Below are 20,070 nucleotides of genomic sequence, written 5' to 3'. Positions count from 1 at the left end.
AAAGAAAGGAAAACGAAGGTAACCAAGTATATCGCTCACTCACAGGTATGATCTGGCCGACCACCCCGATGGGTTCACGTCTTGTGTAGACAAACGCATTGCCATCTGTGCAGAAAGGAGACATGAATGGTGAGGCATGCGCAACCAATTGATTTCCAGAAGGGAAAAACAATAGTAGATGAGTCTCGCAGGTATGCGCGTTAAAGGAGGAAAGGGAGGGAAATGGTTGATTTTGACTTTAGCGTAACGGTAGGCATCCAGACGCAAAGGAAACGAGACTGGTTCTTTGAATGTAGACATTGTAACCGATGAGAAATTCGGTCGCCGCCATGTTTCCGACTTGGCACTGCTGCCTTACTTGAGCATTAATGGTACTTAAACTTATTAGAAATCCCCCAGATATTGTTAAGAGTGGTAATAAATCCACGATTCGAAGGCAAAGACGAATTTAAAGACTCCTGAATGTTAACATTTTACTTCATTTCGGGAAAAAGAAGAACAACTATTTACTTACCACCATGATTGAAAAAATCAACTATTTTCTTATCACCACGGTTGAAAAGAAGGCAAGTTACCAAACACATCAGTTGCTGATACTTCAGCACGAAATAAAAATTGGTCCGAATGTTACCACATTCTCTCATAAACTGGCTTGTTTGGTTATACCACTCCTCAACATTACCCTTGCATGAGATATGAAATTAAGTGGTTTTCTTTCTCAGTGTCCGAAAAATATGTTAGCCCTGTTTTGAGTGCGTGAAGATTTGGTTGTCTCGCCGCTGTGGCACGATGGAATGTAAATTGCAAATTGTGGAGTGTAACAAACAATGTACTTCGACGAGCCAGGCTCGTCACAAGGGATCTGTTTTTTCTAGCTCATGACGAGTTCAAATTTTCTTGTGTTTTCCGGTACTCTGCGTTCAGTTTGAGCTGTATAGGGCTCGTCCGAAACGTTTTTGGTTTACCGCCCATTGGCAGCACGGTTACAAAATTACAGTTCATTACCATTAAAAAAACGGGTTGCCCGTTCGGCGATTAACGTCCCGAAGCGGCACATAAGATACGAAGGACGCCGAACTGGAAGCTTTAGGATTAGTTTAGACAACGTGTATTTATTCCAGTACGGCCAAACTGCACAGCGTGCAAGCGATGTGCATTTCGCCTTGGACGAAATATAGCTGCCGCCGCCAGAATAAAACCTACAGTCATGGGATCAGAAATCTGAGGAACAGAGACACTGAGCCACCGCGGCAGATCGTAAAATGGGGTGTTACCATATTTTATGGTAAGGTATGGTATGGTACGGCTCGGTATGGTATAGTATGGTATGGTATGGTATAGCACATGGAGTTTAAAGTCGCAAAGGTGCACATGGGCGGCGAGTGCCGCCGTAGTGGAGGGCTCGGAATTAATTTCGACCGCTTGGGGTTCTTTAAAGTGCGTTGACGTCGAATGACACACGGACTAGTTTGCAGTTTGCCTCCATACAAAATTTGGCTGTCTTTTGCGGAATTAGATCCCGCGGCATCTGCGTCAACTTGCTGTAGCTCAGCTCTAATGAAAATTACTACATGCTGGCGATTTGTTCTTGAAAGAAAGATTTCAGAAAATGCTTTTTAAAATACAACCTTTTTGGAAACGAAACAGATATAATTGAGCATCTCTGTAACACCGCTATACAAACAAAGATGTCTTTTCAACTCACCTAAGGGTATTGTTTTGCCGTGGACTTTGTCTGCAAAGCCAGCGCAGTAGCGAAGACAAGAAATGGCGAACGCTACGTCTCCTTGAGAGTTGCTGAACGGTTTCCCGTTGTCGAGTGTCTCGAGGCTCTGAAAAGTTGAAACTGCATTTGGATGATGTTTCATCAACAAATACGTGAGGAAGGTAGCAATGTTCGCAGCCTGGCTTACGATAGGTTAAAGTGCTTATAACTAATTACAGGAGAAAGAGAGCGCATACACTTTATTTTGAAAGAGGAAATGAGAAGAGAAATTCTAGGTATATACTTCTTTTGCTGCTAATAAAGCTATCGACAATGTGCTATTTTAAGATGAAGATGTATTTTTTTTACGTGCTGTTGTGTAAGCGATGAACAATTGTCTACAGTATTTACGCGTCATGAGTTTTTTTGCTTGTTTGGCTTTTCTGCCGATCACAGCGGTTTCACGCGTTAGTGAGCTGTTTGTTTTTGGAGGCAGGAAAGTATGTAGGCAGTATTCATAGCAAGCACTATGTCTGCTAGATATCCTACTAGATATTCGCAGTGTTTACTTTTATTTCTATGCTCTTAGGAACAGCGAAGGTAACGTTAGTGTGTGCGTGGTACATATCAGCAAAACAAATCAACATTTTAAGGACAGGTGGCTTCAACCAAAGGAAATTACTGAGCAGCGCGCCTTTTTTGAGTGAAGGAATGCCTTCCACATTCAGTCAACTAGGAGGAGTTGGCGGTCGTCCGTCCTTTCTATCTCGAGTTCGCCTGAAGTGCGAGTCCGAATTCGCTGAATATCGGTAAAGAAACCTTGGAAGCTTTTGAACTGCATGTTAAAATAGGGATTAAATTAAGAGTACAGCTTCGTTCAAAAAACGTTTGGAGCCTGTCGGCACTTGCAAACGCCCATCAGTGCATGGTATTACCGCTGATCAATTCATATAAAGTTGTGAATACCGGCTCAAATCAGTAGTTAGCTACAGAAAGGAATAAATTAGCACAACCTTGAATAACCTGGATGCCTACTCAAGGCGCAGCAAATAAGAAATTCATGGTCTCAAGCTAGAGCAAAATTAGGAAACTTAGGGAACTTAGGGAAATTAGGGAACTTAAAAAAACAAAACATCCTTTCTACCATGCAATACCAAGGCAAGAAAACAATTAATTCTGCTGCTTTTCCTCCTGTTGATCAAGAAGTGTTCTGGAACCTTATTAGGACGCTACCAGATAGCAAACCACCAGGCTACGATAGGGTTAGACTGCGTGATTTGCGAAACATTTACTTCAAACTTAAAGAAGTACTTTTACATATACTTAACGGTTGTTTTAAGACAGGAGAAATACCACCAGGTCTCAAGATCTCAGTACTAAGACCAATCTACAAGTTGGGGAAAAAGACAGATCAAACAAATTACAGACCAATTGCCATATTACCAGCCATTAGCATCCTGATGGGAAAAATTTTGCACCAATATATGACATCTTTTTGTGAGAAGTATTCTTGTTTCAGTACTACACAGTATGGTTTCCGTCGTATTAATGGTGCGGTTGAGCTTCTTGAAGATTGATGTGATTTTATCGATGGTAACTTGGATGAGAATGTATGTGTTTTTAGATTATTTTTGGATTTATCGAAAGCATTCGATATCGTCGAGCAATCTGTTTTGTTACATAAGTTGGAAATTATTGAATTCCGTGGTCCATACCAAAAATTTTCTGCAAGCTGCCTTTCGCACCGTAAGCAAGTAGTAAAAACTGAAGAATCATTTAGTACTTTTTCTGATATTTAGTACGGCGTTAAATATAAAACTGTGTCGGTATGCTGATGACACAGCCTTAGTAATATTCCGTGAATCAAGCTCACTCGCACTGAAACTACTTCAGTACGATATCAATAAAATAGTAGGCTAGTTATCTGGAAATCAAACATACATCAACGAAAAGAAAACTGTCTTAATATGTTTCAGGAATCCGCACAAGAATGTTATCTTGCCCAGTCGGTTCTTCTGCATGGTAGGAACTGTGCCAAATGCGAATGTTCGCCACAACCCTACTCGAACAATGTTAAGTATCTTGGCCTGTATATTTATTCCAACATGTGTTGGTCTTCCCAAATTGACTATTGATTAAAGTGACTACGTGCTCTTTCTGCGCAGCTTTATCGTATAGAATACACTACACCTGTAAACTTGCGTGAGAATTTGTATAGATCTTTAGAAAAATCTATCCTTAGATACGGTGTTTCAGTGTATGGTTCTTGTGCGCCTTGTAAGATCAAGAAGCTAGATAGTTTCCTGTGCAGAATCTCCACTAATTTGTTGTGTGGCACTGCTCACGACAGGTCCTACCAAAAAACTAGAATGGTTAAAGCAGGAGTTATTCCTTTGTGTGACTTGTACTTGCAAGTGGTAGTTCTCAGAAATTGCTTTTCAGTTTAGTTTAAACAGACTGATAAAAACCAGAGTCACTTAGGCACACAGCGCGTTATAAAGTCCCTAGGGTTTATATCAACTATAGTAAAAGGACACGACAGTTGTATATACCCTACTATTTTAACAAACTACCTGCAAAGATGTTGAGTTGTGATTTTATGAGGGCTATGAAATCTGGACTGCAAGCGTGGATTGAGAGTTGCAATGAAGGAAAATACTGAGTTGTTTGTAATTTGGATCTTGCTATTGAAATTTGTTTTCCGTTTATTGACTGCCTATTTCCTTTGGTTTACGTAATTATCAATCGGAAACTCGTTTACTGAAATATATGAAATATATAGGCTTTGTTTTTCGCTAGTTTCTTCTTCTTTTTTTGCTAGGAATGACAGTTGTGTACTTTCAGCGTTTTGTATTGACAGCGCATTGTTGTGACTGCCGTGGCCCGCCCACAAGCGCTTGCGCTTCTGCGGGCACACGCTATGTACTGCATATGTATATCTTGCAATAAAATTCCTGCATGCATATGTATGTATGTATGTAAAAGGAGCTTTCAAATAAAAAAATTGAGGAGTTGCGTCTAATAACTAATTGTTAACTTTCACGTCTTCTACATGAAGACGAAGGTGCTGAGATATACTATCAAAACTGGGGCTATTCAAAATTGAGTGGCAGTCGGCTGATAAAGCACTTTTTTCTGCCGCAGTTGCCGTTGTTTGTTTCACGCAATTTTTATACATGCAGCCGAAATGAACATGAACGAAGAAACAACACAAAAAGGCAATACCTCGTGTGTTGTGCTGTTGATTCTGACTTGTTTGGTCTAGTTTGTGAAAAAAGGGTATGGTCGGCCTTCGTGTGGAATGCCTATGCAATTGTGAGATTCGAAGCCAGCTATCAAACAGTTAATGTTTACGCGATGCAAGCTTCTCCAGGAACGCCCGTATACCTCCGAAAGATATATGGTATAGTATGGTGTGGTATGGTATGGTATGGCAGGGAGCGGTATGGTATAGTATAGTTTGACATTTATAATTTAATTGCTCAAAGCTGTACATGGGCTGTGAGAGACGCCGTGGTTGAGAGATTCGGAGTAAGTTCTGTCACCTGGGATTCTTTAACGTCCCCTGACATTGCATGGGGCATAAGCGTTTTACGTACGCGGCCGCTGCGGGCCGGATTTGATCCGGTGCCCATTAGGAATTTCAAGTACAGCCGAAGTATACAGTGGCTGTGCTAAGGAGATGGTTAGAATGTTTCCAAAAGGCTTGCTTCCAACTGTGAAGAGAGAAAAATCTATTGGTTGAGGAGAAAGATTTTTTCCGACGTTTAGAAACTGCCGACGCGCTACTGTTTGCAGGGTACAGGGTTTCACCTGAAAAGGATGGAAAGAGTTAAAAGAAAAAAAACTTAAAAAATCATGACATAAGGGCACAGACGCTCCAAGTCGGGACGGAGAATGTTTTAATTTTGCCAAAAAGTCAACTGCCTTACAGGCAGGAAATAAAAAAAATTCACTGTATGGCACTGCTTCCATGGAATGCTTAAGGGGCGGGATATGCATTACGTTATCAGTGGCACTAGGCACAACTCACTCCTTTGTAACTTGTGAGTTTCGCTCTCGTCATTGTAGGCAGGGCACAGAAATAAAATCTCCTCCATTGTCTGAATTAACCCACAGTTGTCAGAAGGGAGATTAGTCGTTGGTACCTCGCGGTAATGACAGCTGTCAGAAAACCGGACAGTCACAGAGTGTCGATAGTAAAAAGTTTCTAGTTAACAAAATTATTGGTGAAAATCACGATTTTAGTTGGGCCTGTCAAATTTAGCAATTGGCAATTACCACACTTCTGAATCCAGAGGTGACATTCCGTTCATAAACTTCTATCTTTACTTTAATAGACGCTTCCTCCCAGTCGTTACAACTTGCGCGACGCTCCTCCGAACTCTCCCGAGCTTCCTCCCATTGGCCGAAGCTTGCGCGGCGCTCCTCCGAACTAACCCGAGCTTACGCGATATACTCCAATGCTTCACACACGATAAGGCAAGATTCTTGGTTGGGGTCGGTGCTTCTAGAGTAATGCCTTCGCAAGAAAATGGCGGCGCCGTCGGCGCTAAGTATGTCTCATACAAACACCCCGGGTTCATTTTATCCCTAAAAGGAAACATAAAGTGACGCGGAATAACGGGCTCAGTAAATCATTGCTTTTGTTTATTAAAGCAAGCATGCACTAAAGATGAGTCAAGAACAGCGATGTGCTCTCTAATAGCGGTTGAGGGAAAGTGATGAAATAAGAAGGAATGGTGACAGGACAGGAATAAGAAGGTGCCCTAGATTTGCAAAAGTTGCTTGGAAATGGGTACAAAGCCTTCATTAAAACCACGTAGTCTTTCTTTCACGATTAAGTTTTCTGACCCATTTTCCTGTCTAAATAACCAAGGGGGTTGATTCTGCTGTGTAGCGTATGATTCGGCGGGAGTTCATTGCAGCCGCGAATAGAATTATGTCTGTTGGTTATTAGCATACATTCGCTATTCTCGTAGATGGATAAGGCGTTGCTATGTAGTCACACATGGCATCGCTGTGTTCGGACTACTCAGCGTGGCGCGTTCTAATGACGTATGTGGTCGCCACTCCATGCTGCCCAGTTAATGTGGCGCAGTGTCACGACAAGGCCGCGGAATCGGAAACCGTAACCGTAATAGCCGTAGTTGCTAAAGTGTTGCCCAAGCTGGCCTGAGTCGTATGGGGCCTGAGGCTTGGGGTACAGTGTTCCCGAAAACATGCTACTTGGCGACCTTTATTCTGATTGCTCATGTAATGTATGCACTCTTGGAGGAGCGAAAACGGCGAACGGTACAGCTGCCGCTGTTATTTATTACTCCAAGAGAACAGCAATAAATATTAGAGTTTCTTCCGAATTAATAAGTAGAATATGAGTCCTGAGCGTACTCCCCAAAATCACACACCCTAGACACCTGGGTGGCTCGTACCTTACCCGCTAAAGCCAAGGGCACTGCGTACGATGCACAATGATAAAAATGAGAACCCTTTTCGTATGTGCTCGCAGTTGTATGTACACAAATTCCTTACATCATAGTTGAAATGAGAAAATTTGACATTTGTTAAAGGGAAGTCAAACTGCCCGCCGCCAGAGACGCGGGAGGCTTGCGGTAGATTACTCCTTGCGAAACAGAAACCTAACAGCAAAATAGCCTAAACTTGATGTAGTTTTACCACAGGATTGGTGCGTGAAGAAGCTGCTTTGAATTTTCATTGTGATTTGTTGTCAATACCTCAGTATCTGTGCGCAGTTTTTCGTTGCTATGCCCGAAGCATTTGATATAACTGTCTAATTTTAAATCTGAATAAATTGTAAATTTCTTAACAAATTTGCCAGTTTGTTACATTTGCGCTATGAGGAGAGGTGGTGGAGGGGCTAATAGTGAAGAATCGTTAGAAATTTTCAGTTGCCATCCGATACTTTAATGGCGTAGGAATTACATGGTTTATCTAGCTGCACCGCAAATCACAAGATACACTCACCGCAAGGAGGTCCCGGTCCTGCTCCATCAGGTCGGCCAGCTTGAACAGGAGCCTGCCCCTCTGGGAGGCGTCCATGGTCCTCCACGGTGAGTTGAGCGCAAATGCAGCCTTCGCAGCCTTCACCGCCCGGTCGACGTCCTCCTGGGAAAAACGAAACAGAAGGCGTTACGAGCAAAATTCTCTTGTTTTATATGGGTAAAGCTACATTGAGAAGTATGTTTGACCCGGAAACATAAGGGAAAACATTTCTTGACGAAAAAATCAGACACTTGAAAACCAGATCTGCTAGGGGAACGTGAATAACGGGCAGTATTCTTTCAGATACAAAATGAATCAGATTATCACTTGAACCTTCAGCAGTGTTTTACATCGTTGCACAATGTATAAGCCCACATGACACCATAGTGAAAATAGGCTTGAGTTATGTTGTTATGAAGGATTACCGATAAAAAAAAGAAAGCGGATTGTTAGATGCTCGAAAAATCTCGCAGTGCTGCTTGAAAATGTCTGTTTCACATTGTTGTGTGCAGAATGCCTTAAGAGTTCTTCTAGTAGGAGTGGTAACATGGAAAAAATACGCATCAGGTCTCCTTTTAGTATGGTGTTAAAGCCACTTCATTTTATACTGCTGCGGAATGGCAGACTTCAATATTAATTAGTTCTGTTATCTGATGAGCGGTTCATATTACAAAGTGTGGTACTTTTATATTAGTACCACCAGCTCATGAACGATTACATGCGAACGGAGTAAGGCAACTCTTCGCGCACCTATACCAGTCTTTTCGAGCAAGACAAACGTGGAGACCATAGCTCTGTTTCAGTCATGGAAAGGTGGGTTTGCTGTAGTTTTGCTTTCAGAAACCGCCTCAAGTGAGAAATGCGGATAGTTGGCAATACTAGTGATTTATCAAAGCTACACGGCTGATTTTTTTTGTTTTGCTCCTCTTTTATACAGATGAGGAGTATTATCAGACAAACTAGTGTTAAATTCTCGCAGTAAGTAATCTCTTGCGGCGCCACATCCGCATTAATGCGAAAGAGTCAAGCTGACCGTTCACGGGAGTACCCGACGGTTTGTGGAGAAAATGCGGATTGGTCGAAACGGTAGTGACGCCAATTGTCGAGCGCCGGTTTTAAGATGTATTTAAAACATCGCCTAAATTCTGACTATAATGTTTGCAATATGACTGAACTGTTATTGTGACATGTAATAATATACATTAATTTATTTTCACGGAAAAGAAATTTGGGGTGAGGTGGACACGCTACCCCTAGACCACACGTTCGCTCTACCAGGTTAAAGAGGGGCCTTGCGTGTCCTGTTCGACAGTGTCCTTGTCTGCGAATTGATGTGAAAAGGGGACCCCAGGAGGCTTAAGGGAGACATAAACACTATCGCGTCATACCCCTAAGGCGGGCCTTAATTGTGCCTCAATTTGTTTGTTTATACAACGGGCATACTATCAAGTTTCTCGTATATGATGCTCAATGTCCTCTAATATGAATTCAGTGAAAAGTGCTCTGGCCTGAACAGCTATGTCTACAAACGTGCCAAGGCAAGGATGTAAAATTAAAGGAGAAAAACACGTTTTAAAATAGACTCCTTCATGTTTTATGGCAGCTCTAATACTGCTCCAGAGATTAGATGTTCCTGTTTGTTTTTCTTTAAACAATGAGTGTTTTAATATGTCGGAACTGTCACGATTAGTTCACAAAATCTGATGATATGACAAAAGTTAGTGAAAAGAAATGTAATGAGTGCTTTAAAATGTTGAAAAAAAATGCTTAGCTTTGGAGGTGCGACGAGAACAGTTCCATTCTCCTTTGAGAGATTGGAAGCTGAGGATGGTAAACGGGCTAGGAGTGTAACCGCTGGGCTGTATGTCTTTGACAAAACCTGTACACAATTGTGTACGCAGAGCCGTACTGAGTTAATATGCATTTGTAATCTATACTTCAGAGCCAAAACCTGTCCCTACTGACACGCTCCATACTAGTTGCTTGTTTGAAATTATGGAAATAAGGAGCGCACATGATGTGAAAAGATATACGGATATCTATACGTTCTTTTGTATGGAGTCTAAAAGTTTACCATAAATTTTTAATATAGCTTTCATCAATATGCATGACGTCATATGGAGTCAGAAGTTTCCCTGTGCCCTTTCCATACAGTTCTTACCGACACCACACAGGGCGCACTGACTCCATATAATTCACATAGAAATATATGAAAATATGGGACTCGGCTTATTGGAACTTTCCTTACGGATAGGGCTAACTTCCATGAATTAATATTTGACAGCACAGGGAACCAGTTGAGTTGAGTTGAGGGGTTGAATGCTACATGCGGGATTAGCCTTGCTTATTCTGCCGGGAATTGCTCCACTGTAGTGTCACTTCACTGTTAATAATGCCCAAAAACCTGTTGGATCTACCCCGCTATGCGCACAGTAACTTATAATAGCACATATTCCACTCCCGCACTCACCAGCTATGGACACAGTCACTCCACACAGTCCACACCACAGTACACTCCAGAATTCACCATCTATGCACATATTCAGTCACAGTAGAACATAGTCAATTGCAGTGCCACAATCAATACACACATTCACTCACAGTATAGCGTAACCCACTCCAGAAGACACCATCTACGCCCACATTCAATCACAGTACACCATAGTCCGTTCCTGCTGTCACCATTTAGAAACAAGATCAGTGTCCTGCAGAAATGCTAAAACAATGTGTGCAGCCTCCCTTCTGCATCTCTGGTTTCCACTGGGGTAAAAAATGTCCTGCACTGTGCTGTGAAGGGCTCCTGTCTTCTTGAAGGAAGCGCACATCAGATATATTTCCGCGTTGTACTCTGGGCAGTACATAATATAATGTTCGATATTCCCGCACACACCACATAAAGTACATAGCGGAGACGATGCCATGCCCGTCTTATGCATCCAGGCAGGAGTGCGAGCAGAGGCCGTGCGAATTCGATGTAGTAGAGTGGACTGGGATCTTCTCAGTCCCTTGGTCATACATGGCTTGTGGGGCGCACTCCACAGGGTACTGCAATGATCGAGCACCGTTTTCGTGTAGAGACTTTTTCCATATTGAGGTACTTTTTTTGATGGATTCCTTGACAGCTAGAGCTTTATGGGCGAGACTGTCTGCCACCTCACTGCCTCTGACTCCTACGTGAGAGGGCACCCATTGGAAATATAGAGTAAAGCCTATGCTGTGGAGATTCTGCACCAAGCGCAGAGAGCTTATATCTGGGGAATCTGTGCTCTAACCTCTGAAGGCCAGATTTTTAATCAGTTAGAATGAAAACAGGTTGAGCCGGACAAGACCCCAACTTCCGTAAAGTCGCCTCAATAGCAACACTTTCGGCCGTTGCGGAGAATACGACAGGAGTAAAGCGTACGGACCACTTACAGTCCAAATAAGGAATTTAAAAAGCCGCTGCGCTAGCTTGTTTGACCTTGTCCACAGAACCATTCGTGATAATTTGAAAATGGCGGGCATACTCTGTTTCAAAATGTTCAAGTACGAGCGAACGCGTTGTTGCCAAAGGAGAGCTGCACTTTGCGCTGATATAGGGAATTGTGACTTTACAGTTGAGGGTCGGAAAAGACCAGAGGGGTTTCAACCGTTTCCTTTGCCTTCGAACATTAGGCCTAGAGAACTTGAGAACCAGTCTGCAGCTGTTAATCAGCGGCTAAGTGATGTTAAGTTCGAAAACCTTAATTTCTTTTTTTTCTGGAAAAATCTTTTCGTACAGATCACAGGCTCATCAAGACACGAGTACGGATGCTGCGAGAAACCGCGTATCTTAAAAAGCATCAAATAATTTACGCTCACTCAAGGCAGGACGACATTTAATGTACTTAGAATATCTTACTGTTTGCCATAATTCCAGGTATAAAATCGCAACATCAAATTCTCACCTTGTCTCCTTCCTGAATGTCGGCGATCTTGTCTCCTGTGGCTGGGTTGTATGTTGGGAATGTTTTCCCAGACGCAGAGTTGACAAACTCATTGTTGATGAATATCTGGGTCAAGACAGGGCAACGAAGCAACAGTTATGCTCTCCTGGGCTTATTAATTTAGGAACGCAAGAATAGAGGTGTTGAAAGAGAAAAAAAAAGACACTACAGTTTTATAGCCAAAGACTAGTTCATATAAGTTCTAGGCCTAGGTGAAGCAACACCCTATAGGGCTGAAGCGACCGCAGAGTTGTGGATAGCTTTGCATGCGGCTCTTGGTTCAATAGTCTTAAACTCTTGAAGACGCCATAGCTAAGTTTTCGATTGTTGTGTACATATTAAAAGTGAGATATATTTGCCTAAGGCATTAATTTCATGCTTGAAATCATTCATGTTACATCCTGCAGCCTATAAAGTGAGATCAACGTCAAGCATCTATTGCTTAGGATGCTTGCGACAGCGAGCTACATTAGAGAACTGAACTGACGACCACAACTCGCATCGCTTCCTATAACGGCTTAGCAGGTTCTGCACACATTGGCCTACAAGAAAAGTGAATTCGTTTGCTCTACAAAAGAATACGCAGCCGCTCCCCAGGTCACCGCTATCGAACAAATGATAGTGTTATGAATGGTGATATAGAGCTAAGGAAAGCAATTTGGAAATTTCAAATAATGATTTTGCATATGCTATCGCGCTCAGTTTTATATGCAAAGCATATGGGGTGGTAAACTCTTGTCATGAAGCAATGTGAGTCGTACGCTGCTGTGAAGTTCTGTATATAGCTGCTGATCAGCGTGCCCACGCTACTGGTGCTGTACAAATACACCTGTATATAGCTTTGAAATGGAACCCGTGTACATTAAACTTATGTCTTTGTAACGCTTATTTCGCTGTAAGACGGCCGTCACACCACGCCTTTAAGAGTGCTGTGAGAGCGATTTGTTTACGATGGGTTCGTTGGTGGCTTTCATTTTTGCAAACGCCGACTAAATAAATTTTTTAGTGTTGTAACGCAGGTTTGTCAGCGCAGAATTACAGGACTCGTGTCCCCACCCCCCTCCTCCCACCTTCTGTTTTTACTACAGCGCACGTAATGAGAAATTACCGTTAATATTCTAGGGAGATCATTATAGACTGTCAACAAAGCAATACCACAGCGACCAGCAGCGTGCCACAAAGCATTTGTTCGAAACCAACGAATTAGCAAAAGTCATTGCAGTGTGTTATTGTTTCTCATGCTCGGAATTAAACTGATGTAAACAAACAACTGACCTTGACGAATTTGACTTCAGGCTTGCGTATCGGAGGCATCGTATTTTTCGTGTTCGTATCCAACAGAAGCGAAGCACAAAACTATCACGCTCAGGCGCGACTGTCCTTTGAGGCTGTTTCCTGTTGCCGGCTTGGGCTCAACGGTGACGAAACGCTGCTGCGGCCCCTCTTAAATAGGCGAGCGGAAGCCGCAATCATTTGGACACGTGCGGCACAGCCCTCCTCACGCACACGGATACAAAGGAAGCCCTGAGTGTCAGTGTAAGTGTGCGAATCTCTTGCCGTTCTGAACGACCCGTGCATATATACGGCTTCGCCTCGTACACTCTGTCCTTGAGAATCACGTAATGATCTGCCTGTGTTACGAGAGAAGACACACAAATGGACACTGAGGCGAAGGACGGCGTAAGCGTATATATTCAAGGAAACAATGGACGAAAGAAGAAACGCAAAAGGAGGGGAAGTCACCGTTAAACAACCGCGTTTTCTCCTCGTACACTCGTGAAACGCTCCTTGAAAAATTTACCGTTTATTTCTGAACGCAGGATTTTAGCGGTTGTTTTAGCTTCAAACGCCGCACTTATTTTAATGTACCTTTTGGACATCTATACCTTATATATGTATGAACTGCACTTCGACGTTAACAAGAGTCAGTAATAATTTTTGTGTATTGCTCAAAAAGAACAAACGCAACAAGTCGCGAGTCCAGTGTTTTCGCAATAAATAGACGTTTTGCAACATCATCGCAATGTAAAACGGCTACAACTAATAGATTGAGTGTATACTGAAGAGCCATACGAAGTGCAAAAGTTATCCGAAGGTGTCCACAGCATCGTACCTCAAACCCCACAGGACGTTAGAGGTAACATCCAGGCGGGTATAAAGAGTGTTAGAATGCGGATGTTGTTATACGTGATATTGTCCGGCCCAACTCGGACAATATCGAGAATAGAGAATCGTCACGGTCTGAAGGTTCTGGAAAACTGGTAGCGTTAGGCCAAGCGGCGATGGTCCAAAATGTGCCTCCACTGTTATTTGTAGTCGCCAGCAAGGTCATCAGGGGACCCGAGCAGGCCTGCTGAAGAAATCAGCAGTGAATACAGTGGTCTGCGCTTTTGTAAACTGAGAGCCCTGAAAGTCTTCTGCATCAATTTCGCGTCATAAAAGCAAATTATTTTGTTTTCACTAAAAAAATAAAACAAAACATTTAGTACTGCCTGCAGTTTAGCTATGTCACGCAAAAAAGGTGGTGGTTGCGTAGACTTACCAAAAAGCTTAAAAGATGCTGTCTCGGAAATGGCTGAGAGCCCTGAAAGTCTTCTGCATAAATTTCACGTCATAAAAGCAAATTATTTTGTTTTAACTAAAAAATAAAAACAAAACATTTAGTCCTGCCTGCAGCTTAGCTATGTCACGCAAAAAGGTGGTGGTTGCGTAAAGACTTACCAGAAAGCTTAAAATATGCTGTCTTATAAATGTGTTCATGTGTTCAATAACGGTCGCAACAACAAGTACTTAAGATTACTTGGTATGATAACATTAATACAGCAGAAATACATTATGTTAAAAAATGACCGCGGTGGCAGATGCTGCCTGAAAGAGGTCGTTGCTAAGTTCTTTAACATTTTGATTTTCAATAGGGACAATGCTAACTTCGCAACCTCTCGAAGCGAAGCTCATGTAATTCAAGGCCGCAGAAAAGGCAGTTCTTTTTGTTAATGCGTGAGCATCAGCAGGCACAGGTCGCGGAGAAAGGGAATACCTTGGTGAAGCCCTGAATACCGGATTGTGAGCCAACTGCCCTTTGTGGCATTCGGCACTTCAATTCATGACTGGTCGCGAGATGTTTCTCGGCGCCAGTTACAACAGCAACGGAACGAAGAAGTAGTCGCGCATTTAATCACCTGCCAGGCAGCCATCCTACGGCCGAACTACTCATTGAGTGACACTGCTTAAGACGGTCAGCTCCTGTCGCCTTCTCTTCATTACCAAGAGCTGTAACCGAGTATAGTGTGTAATGGGTCTTGCAAAAAAATAGCACCCTGCTCTGTTCTCAAGTAATGCCATGTACTGAGCGCGAGAATATTCTTGTCAAAGGTTGCTAGGCTAGAATGGCATGTTTTAAGCCCATGTAGCCGGTGGTACTTTCAGTTTGGGAAGTGGTCTTATCTCTCACCCCTGAAAGTCTTATTTCAACTTTCACTCAAAGCGATATCTGACATTTTAACCTTTAAATATGCTCACATATTGTCATGCTCATCTGTGTTCAACGATGTCATATTTGCTGATCGCACCAAGAGAATGTGGATACTTATCCCCGTGTTATTATCGCCTCCACCCCTCCAAAGAGTAAGAGTAGCTGCGCATCAAGAGGATAAAAACATTGTTTTGTTATGTTTTTTTGCGCTTTTGCTTTGAATATAACAGCAGCACATTCGTTTGAAACTGCGTGGGCTTGTCCAAGCCCTACATCGGCTTCATTTATTGTATTAAGTTCCATGTAGGAAAAGTGGGCTCTCTCCGGAATCAATACGGTATCGATCATTAAATCCAAAATTGGTACCTTCGATTCTTGACTAGACCAGTCGGGGACGGACATTGTTGCTTTTGTCCTTCATCGGTTGAGAATCGGTTGTGGGCGTGACTGGGTAACAAGTGATAGGCTATCCGAGAGCTTGTCTTCAAACTTAATGACACAAATGGCAACGCCCATGATGTTCCTGTCATGTTTAGTTCCTTTTTAAGTACACCGGAAAGGAGGAATGGCCTCGGCCTCTCTGTCAATTTAACCCTTTTTATAGCGTTCTAAAGATAATGAAGTCCTGGCTGATATAAGCAGAATTAGCTATCAGGATCTCAGGTGTTCAAAATGTGTCCCCAAATAGCAGAATAAAAAACGAGGATTCCATATATCTGCCAACGTAGCTATCTATGTACACAAAAAATTAAAAATGATGCAAACAGCACCTGAACACTATGACGATCGATTTCTTGGTTCATTGCTTAAAAAAACGACAGCCGTGACGGGAACTGAAGAGAGGGGCGCACTGAAGCGTAGTTCCTTCTTTGTGGTCTTGTCCTTGCTTAGCGCTGCAGTTGTTAATTTATCAACAGAAAAAGCAGTGTCAGAACTTGCAGAGGGAGCCAGAAGGAACCGAGCTTCGAAGCGAGTCGCTTTAGTGAGACCATGACCCTGCAGCCAGCTGTAAAAGCATGACACATTCAAGCTCCCCCTCAAGAGAATTGGCCGTACAGCGCTTTCATTTTTGGTGGAGTGCACTACTAACTTTTAGATGAGTGAGAGAAAAGAATGCGAAAGACAAATTTACACGTAGGAAAATAGCACTCACTGCTGTTTATTGCAAAGCGAAAGAAGCCAAACAGACAATCGCAAAGGTAGGAAGGAGATAGAAGAAGGGGAAAACAACGCGTGCGGGAGAAAAAAATTCTTCCGAAGCATGCACTCTCAAGTATAGCATGACAACAACAACAACAACAACAACAACAACAACAACAACAACAACAACAACAACAACAACAACAACAACAACAACAACAACAACAACAACAACAACAACAACAACAACAACAACAACAACAACAACAACAACAACAACAACAACAACAACAACTCTCAAGAAAGTCCAGATTTTGTGGTTGCAATATAGGCGAGGTGCCCGTTCCTGCTAGCTGCTTCTACGACGCGATATGCTCCCATGATTTCCCGCACTCGTTGGTCTTTAAATGCTATCACAGTCAAGCATCCGAAAGCACGACCGGTAGTCTAAAGCGTGGCTTTCGACAGTGCAACTTCCGTTTTGCAGTAAACAACTTTAAGCGCCTCTTTGTCCCGTGTGCAAGTGCATCTTTCACGGCTCCCTCTTTCTTGCATCGAAAATTGTGAAGCTATGCCAAGTAATAAATTAATTTCATAAATTCGCAGAAATTGTTAACTATGCCTGTTCTAAGAAGGTGTTCAAAAAACAGGTTAAGCAGATATTGCTGAATGTAAATGTACTCCTTCCATGATTAGAATCATATTTTTTTAACCCGATGTAATTGTGTAATTTAGTTGCTACAATCGTTCTCGTTGGACTTGACTTCCTACCTTCTTGTGAAGTTTTTCTTTGTTTCTTAGTGCTGGATCTTCTTTGTTTGGTGTGAATAACACGCTACACATTAACAAAACGACAACTGGAACGGGGGACACAGGACAAGCGCGCTTGTCCTGTGTCCCCTGTTCTAGTTGTCGTTTTCCTTGTGTAGCCCGTTATCCACACAAAATGTACAACCAACTAGCCCACATTGCTCCCTTGCTTACCCTTTGTTGGATTACGCTTTACAGACTGACAATTAATTTCTTTGTTTTCTCTTAGCACAAGTATGCAAACTGCTTTTCATATACTAAGGGCATACATTTGCAATTGTAGCGGTATCCGCTTATTGTGTATAAGATTTCTGCTTTGTATAAATGATTACTCATCATGTGAGAGTGCTTCCTCAGTGCATTTTTTGTACAATTGGTTGCTTAACTTTGATTGTAATCGTTCTGTAGTTTTCTGTGTTTGCTGCCTATCCTCTGCACGAGGGGGCGGTGACTGGCACTCAAATGCCTTTAGTCCCAGCCTCTCCTCGTACCTCAATGATAAAGAAAAAATGAAATCCTGAAAGCGGCCGTGTGCTGAACCCAGAGTTCTACTTTGGGGTGCACTACAGCAAACGTACTTCACTAAGGCTTTAAGTCGAATGGAAGTCATGAGGCTGCGTCTCATCCACAGTGGGTAAGCCCAAACTCGAACACGGCTCCAAAAGAGGGACCACTAGCGTGATCGTTATGTCCCATCAACAGGTCCCCCGTTAACGAGATTTACAATTTGTTCTGATGACTCCAACTAACTTCAAAGCACTGCGGTCTATTTGAGGGAGAGAGGTGTGTAGAAGTGCATCGCACTAAGCCCTGGATGTTTCGACGAGGACATCGGACTCTGAGAAAGGAGATTGCTCAGCACCCTCTGAGCTTTACTGGCTACGCCGACCTCTGGGCCGATTGGTAACGCTCAGGTTGTTTAATTAGGTGCACTGGGTGGGACGGGTGGCTGGCGCTGTGGATTTATGGCATACATTGCGGCCTGTTGCCTGAGCCCTGCCCTACCCACTTCACCTCTATTCGCCGACTTCCGCTAGCTTGCTTAAATTGCCATGCCGGGAAAACTTAATGCGCCTTTCAAGCTTTGCGTAATCCTCCCATTGTTACAAGAGACGTATGGCGGAGCAATACGTACTGAACATCTAATAAAAAACTGATATCTTTGTTGCACAGGACATGTATGGCTATAAAAATGGAGGCTTAAAAACTTGTGCACTTTTCCTTATTTATTTACTGCACGCCGTTGATGGTAAGATAGTTTTATTTGAAATTATTGAGCAAATATGCAATCTTGCTTAAAATAAAATGCATTATTGAAATTAGCAAAAAAGTTTCATATGTCATCCAAATTTGGCTACGTTTAAGGAATTTGTGAGGAAAGTATTTTAATTGCCATGTCTTCCCGTAAAGTAGAATTTCCTAGATTTGTAAGCAACCCGAAATACACATGAAGCGTTCGAAAGAGGCTTGTTACGTTTCGCCTACGACGCTCGGTATAGCCGGCGCGGATGCAACGGATGCCGGGGCTTCGTTCAAAGTGGCGGTCATTTTGGGCCCGTTCAGTGCTGCCGTAACGCCTCCCGCCAAGCGCGTCCAGGCAGGTTTCAATGCCACGTGTCGTCGTGTGTGTGTGTGTGTGCATGTTGGTGCCCACGCTTGTCAAAGCGCGGCAGCCGGGGAGAGGAGCTCCCCAACTGGGAGGCGAGGAGGTCTGACCGGCGCCGGCCCGGCGGACGCGCACGTCACGTCTGAACATGTCCGAGCGTCGCCGTACCGGGCGCCTCATCCCGTGCCGTTCCTTCTTGCCCTCGATTCCGAGGGTATAAAAGGCAGCTGCCCCGGACGCCAAAGAGGAGACTTCGATTTTCTTCCGTCGAGTAACGTGGTCGCCCTGACCGGCTGCTCTTTTGCGATGCCAGAATAAACAAGTTGTTCTGTTGCCAGTCGACTCATCCTTTGCCAGGACCTTCGGATGTTTCCAGCTGTGCCCCAGGCCGCCAGGCCAACGCTACCCTTGGGGCTTGCAACCCATTTGCAACAACTGGTTGCCAGCGGTGGGATCGCGACAACGGAGGCCAGCAGCGAAGATATGCGGTCAACTGTATGCTGAGCAGCACATTGACCATCCGGGAGCAGTGCAACGAGCCCTGTGTGATGACTGGTTGCCTGCAGCGGAACGACGGCGCTGAATTCTTGGCTGCGAGGTTTGGTGAGTGCGGGACTTTCTTCTTCTGAGTTTTGCCAGGCTTTTGTTAGTGTCAGAAACAGAGCTGGTAATTGTGCTTGTCGTTGCTGCCGGGTTAGTTTGCGGCAAGACAATAGTAGGCAGTAGAGAAAGCAGCATTCGGAGCAGCCATGGATTTGAAGTCGTTGCGCAAACCGAAATTGCTGGAGCTTGCAAGAGAGTTGGGTCTGGATGTCTCAGACAAACTCAGAAAACCAGAACTGCTAAGGGCTATTCTTGAGTTGGAGGCTGAGGATGACGAGCTGTCGGAATGCCTTGAGACCATTGAGGAGAGGGAGCAAAAAGAGAAAGACGAGTCAGGCACACGGTGCAGGAGAACGGGTATCGTTCAGAATGACTGACCTGATGCGGCCGTTTAAGCTTGGAGAGGACATTGGTTTGTTCCTGGTTAACTTTGAGCGAACGTGCGAGAAGCAGGGGTTCTCTCGGGAAACGTGGCCACAGCGCTTGCTTACTTTGTTACCCGGCGAGGCGGCCGACGTAGTCGCTCGCTTGAAGAGAGAGGAGGCAGACGATTTCGACCAAGTGAAATCGAGTCTGCTAAAAAGTACAGGCTGTCAGCGGAGGCGTTCCGTCGGAAGTTTCGGGAAAATGAAAAAGGCAGAAGTGAGTCATATACAGATTTTGCCTACAGGCTTATGTCAAACATGCAGGAGTGGCTCAAAGAAGAGAAAGCGTTTGGTGACCACGAGAAAATACTGCAGTGTTTCGGGCTGGAACAGTTTTATAG

At 43.6% G+C, this 20,070-nt stretch overlaps 1 protein-coding gene across 1 annotated transcript in view; it reads right to left on the bottom strand.

The window, feature by feature from the left end:
- Positions 1–13,493, bottom strand: part of LOC144103984 (aldehyde dehydrogenase, mitochondrial-like) — a 32,165-nt gene extending 18,672 nt beyond the window's left edge. Inside the window, 5 exon segments of the mRNA XM_077636735.1 lie at positions 44–105; positions 1,706–1,832; positions 7,691–7,831; positions 11,635–11,739; positions 12,949–13,493. Of these exon segments, the coding sequence (XP_077492861.1) occupies positions 44–105; positions 1,706–1,832; positions 7,691–7,831; positions 11,635–11,739; positions 12,949–12,987 (474 nt within the window). The 5' untranslated portion in view covers positions 12,988–13,493.
- Between the last annotated feature and the right edge of the window lie 6,577 nt (positions 13,494–20,070).

This window comes from Amblyomma americanum, chromosome 9 (genome assembly GCF_052857255.1).
Source record: "Amblyomma americanum isolate KBUSLIRL-KWMA chromosome 9, ASM5285725v1, whole genome shotgun sequence".
Lineage (NCBI taxonomy): Eukaryota > Metazoa > Arthropoda > Arachnida > Ixodida > Ixodidae > Amblyomma > Amblyomma americanum.
Note: the sequence above shows the minus strand (reverse complement) of the source record. Positions and strands in the feature narration are given on the sequence as shown.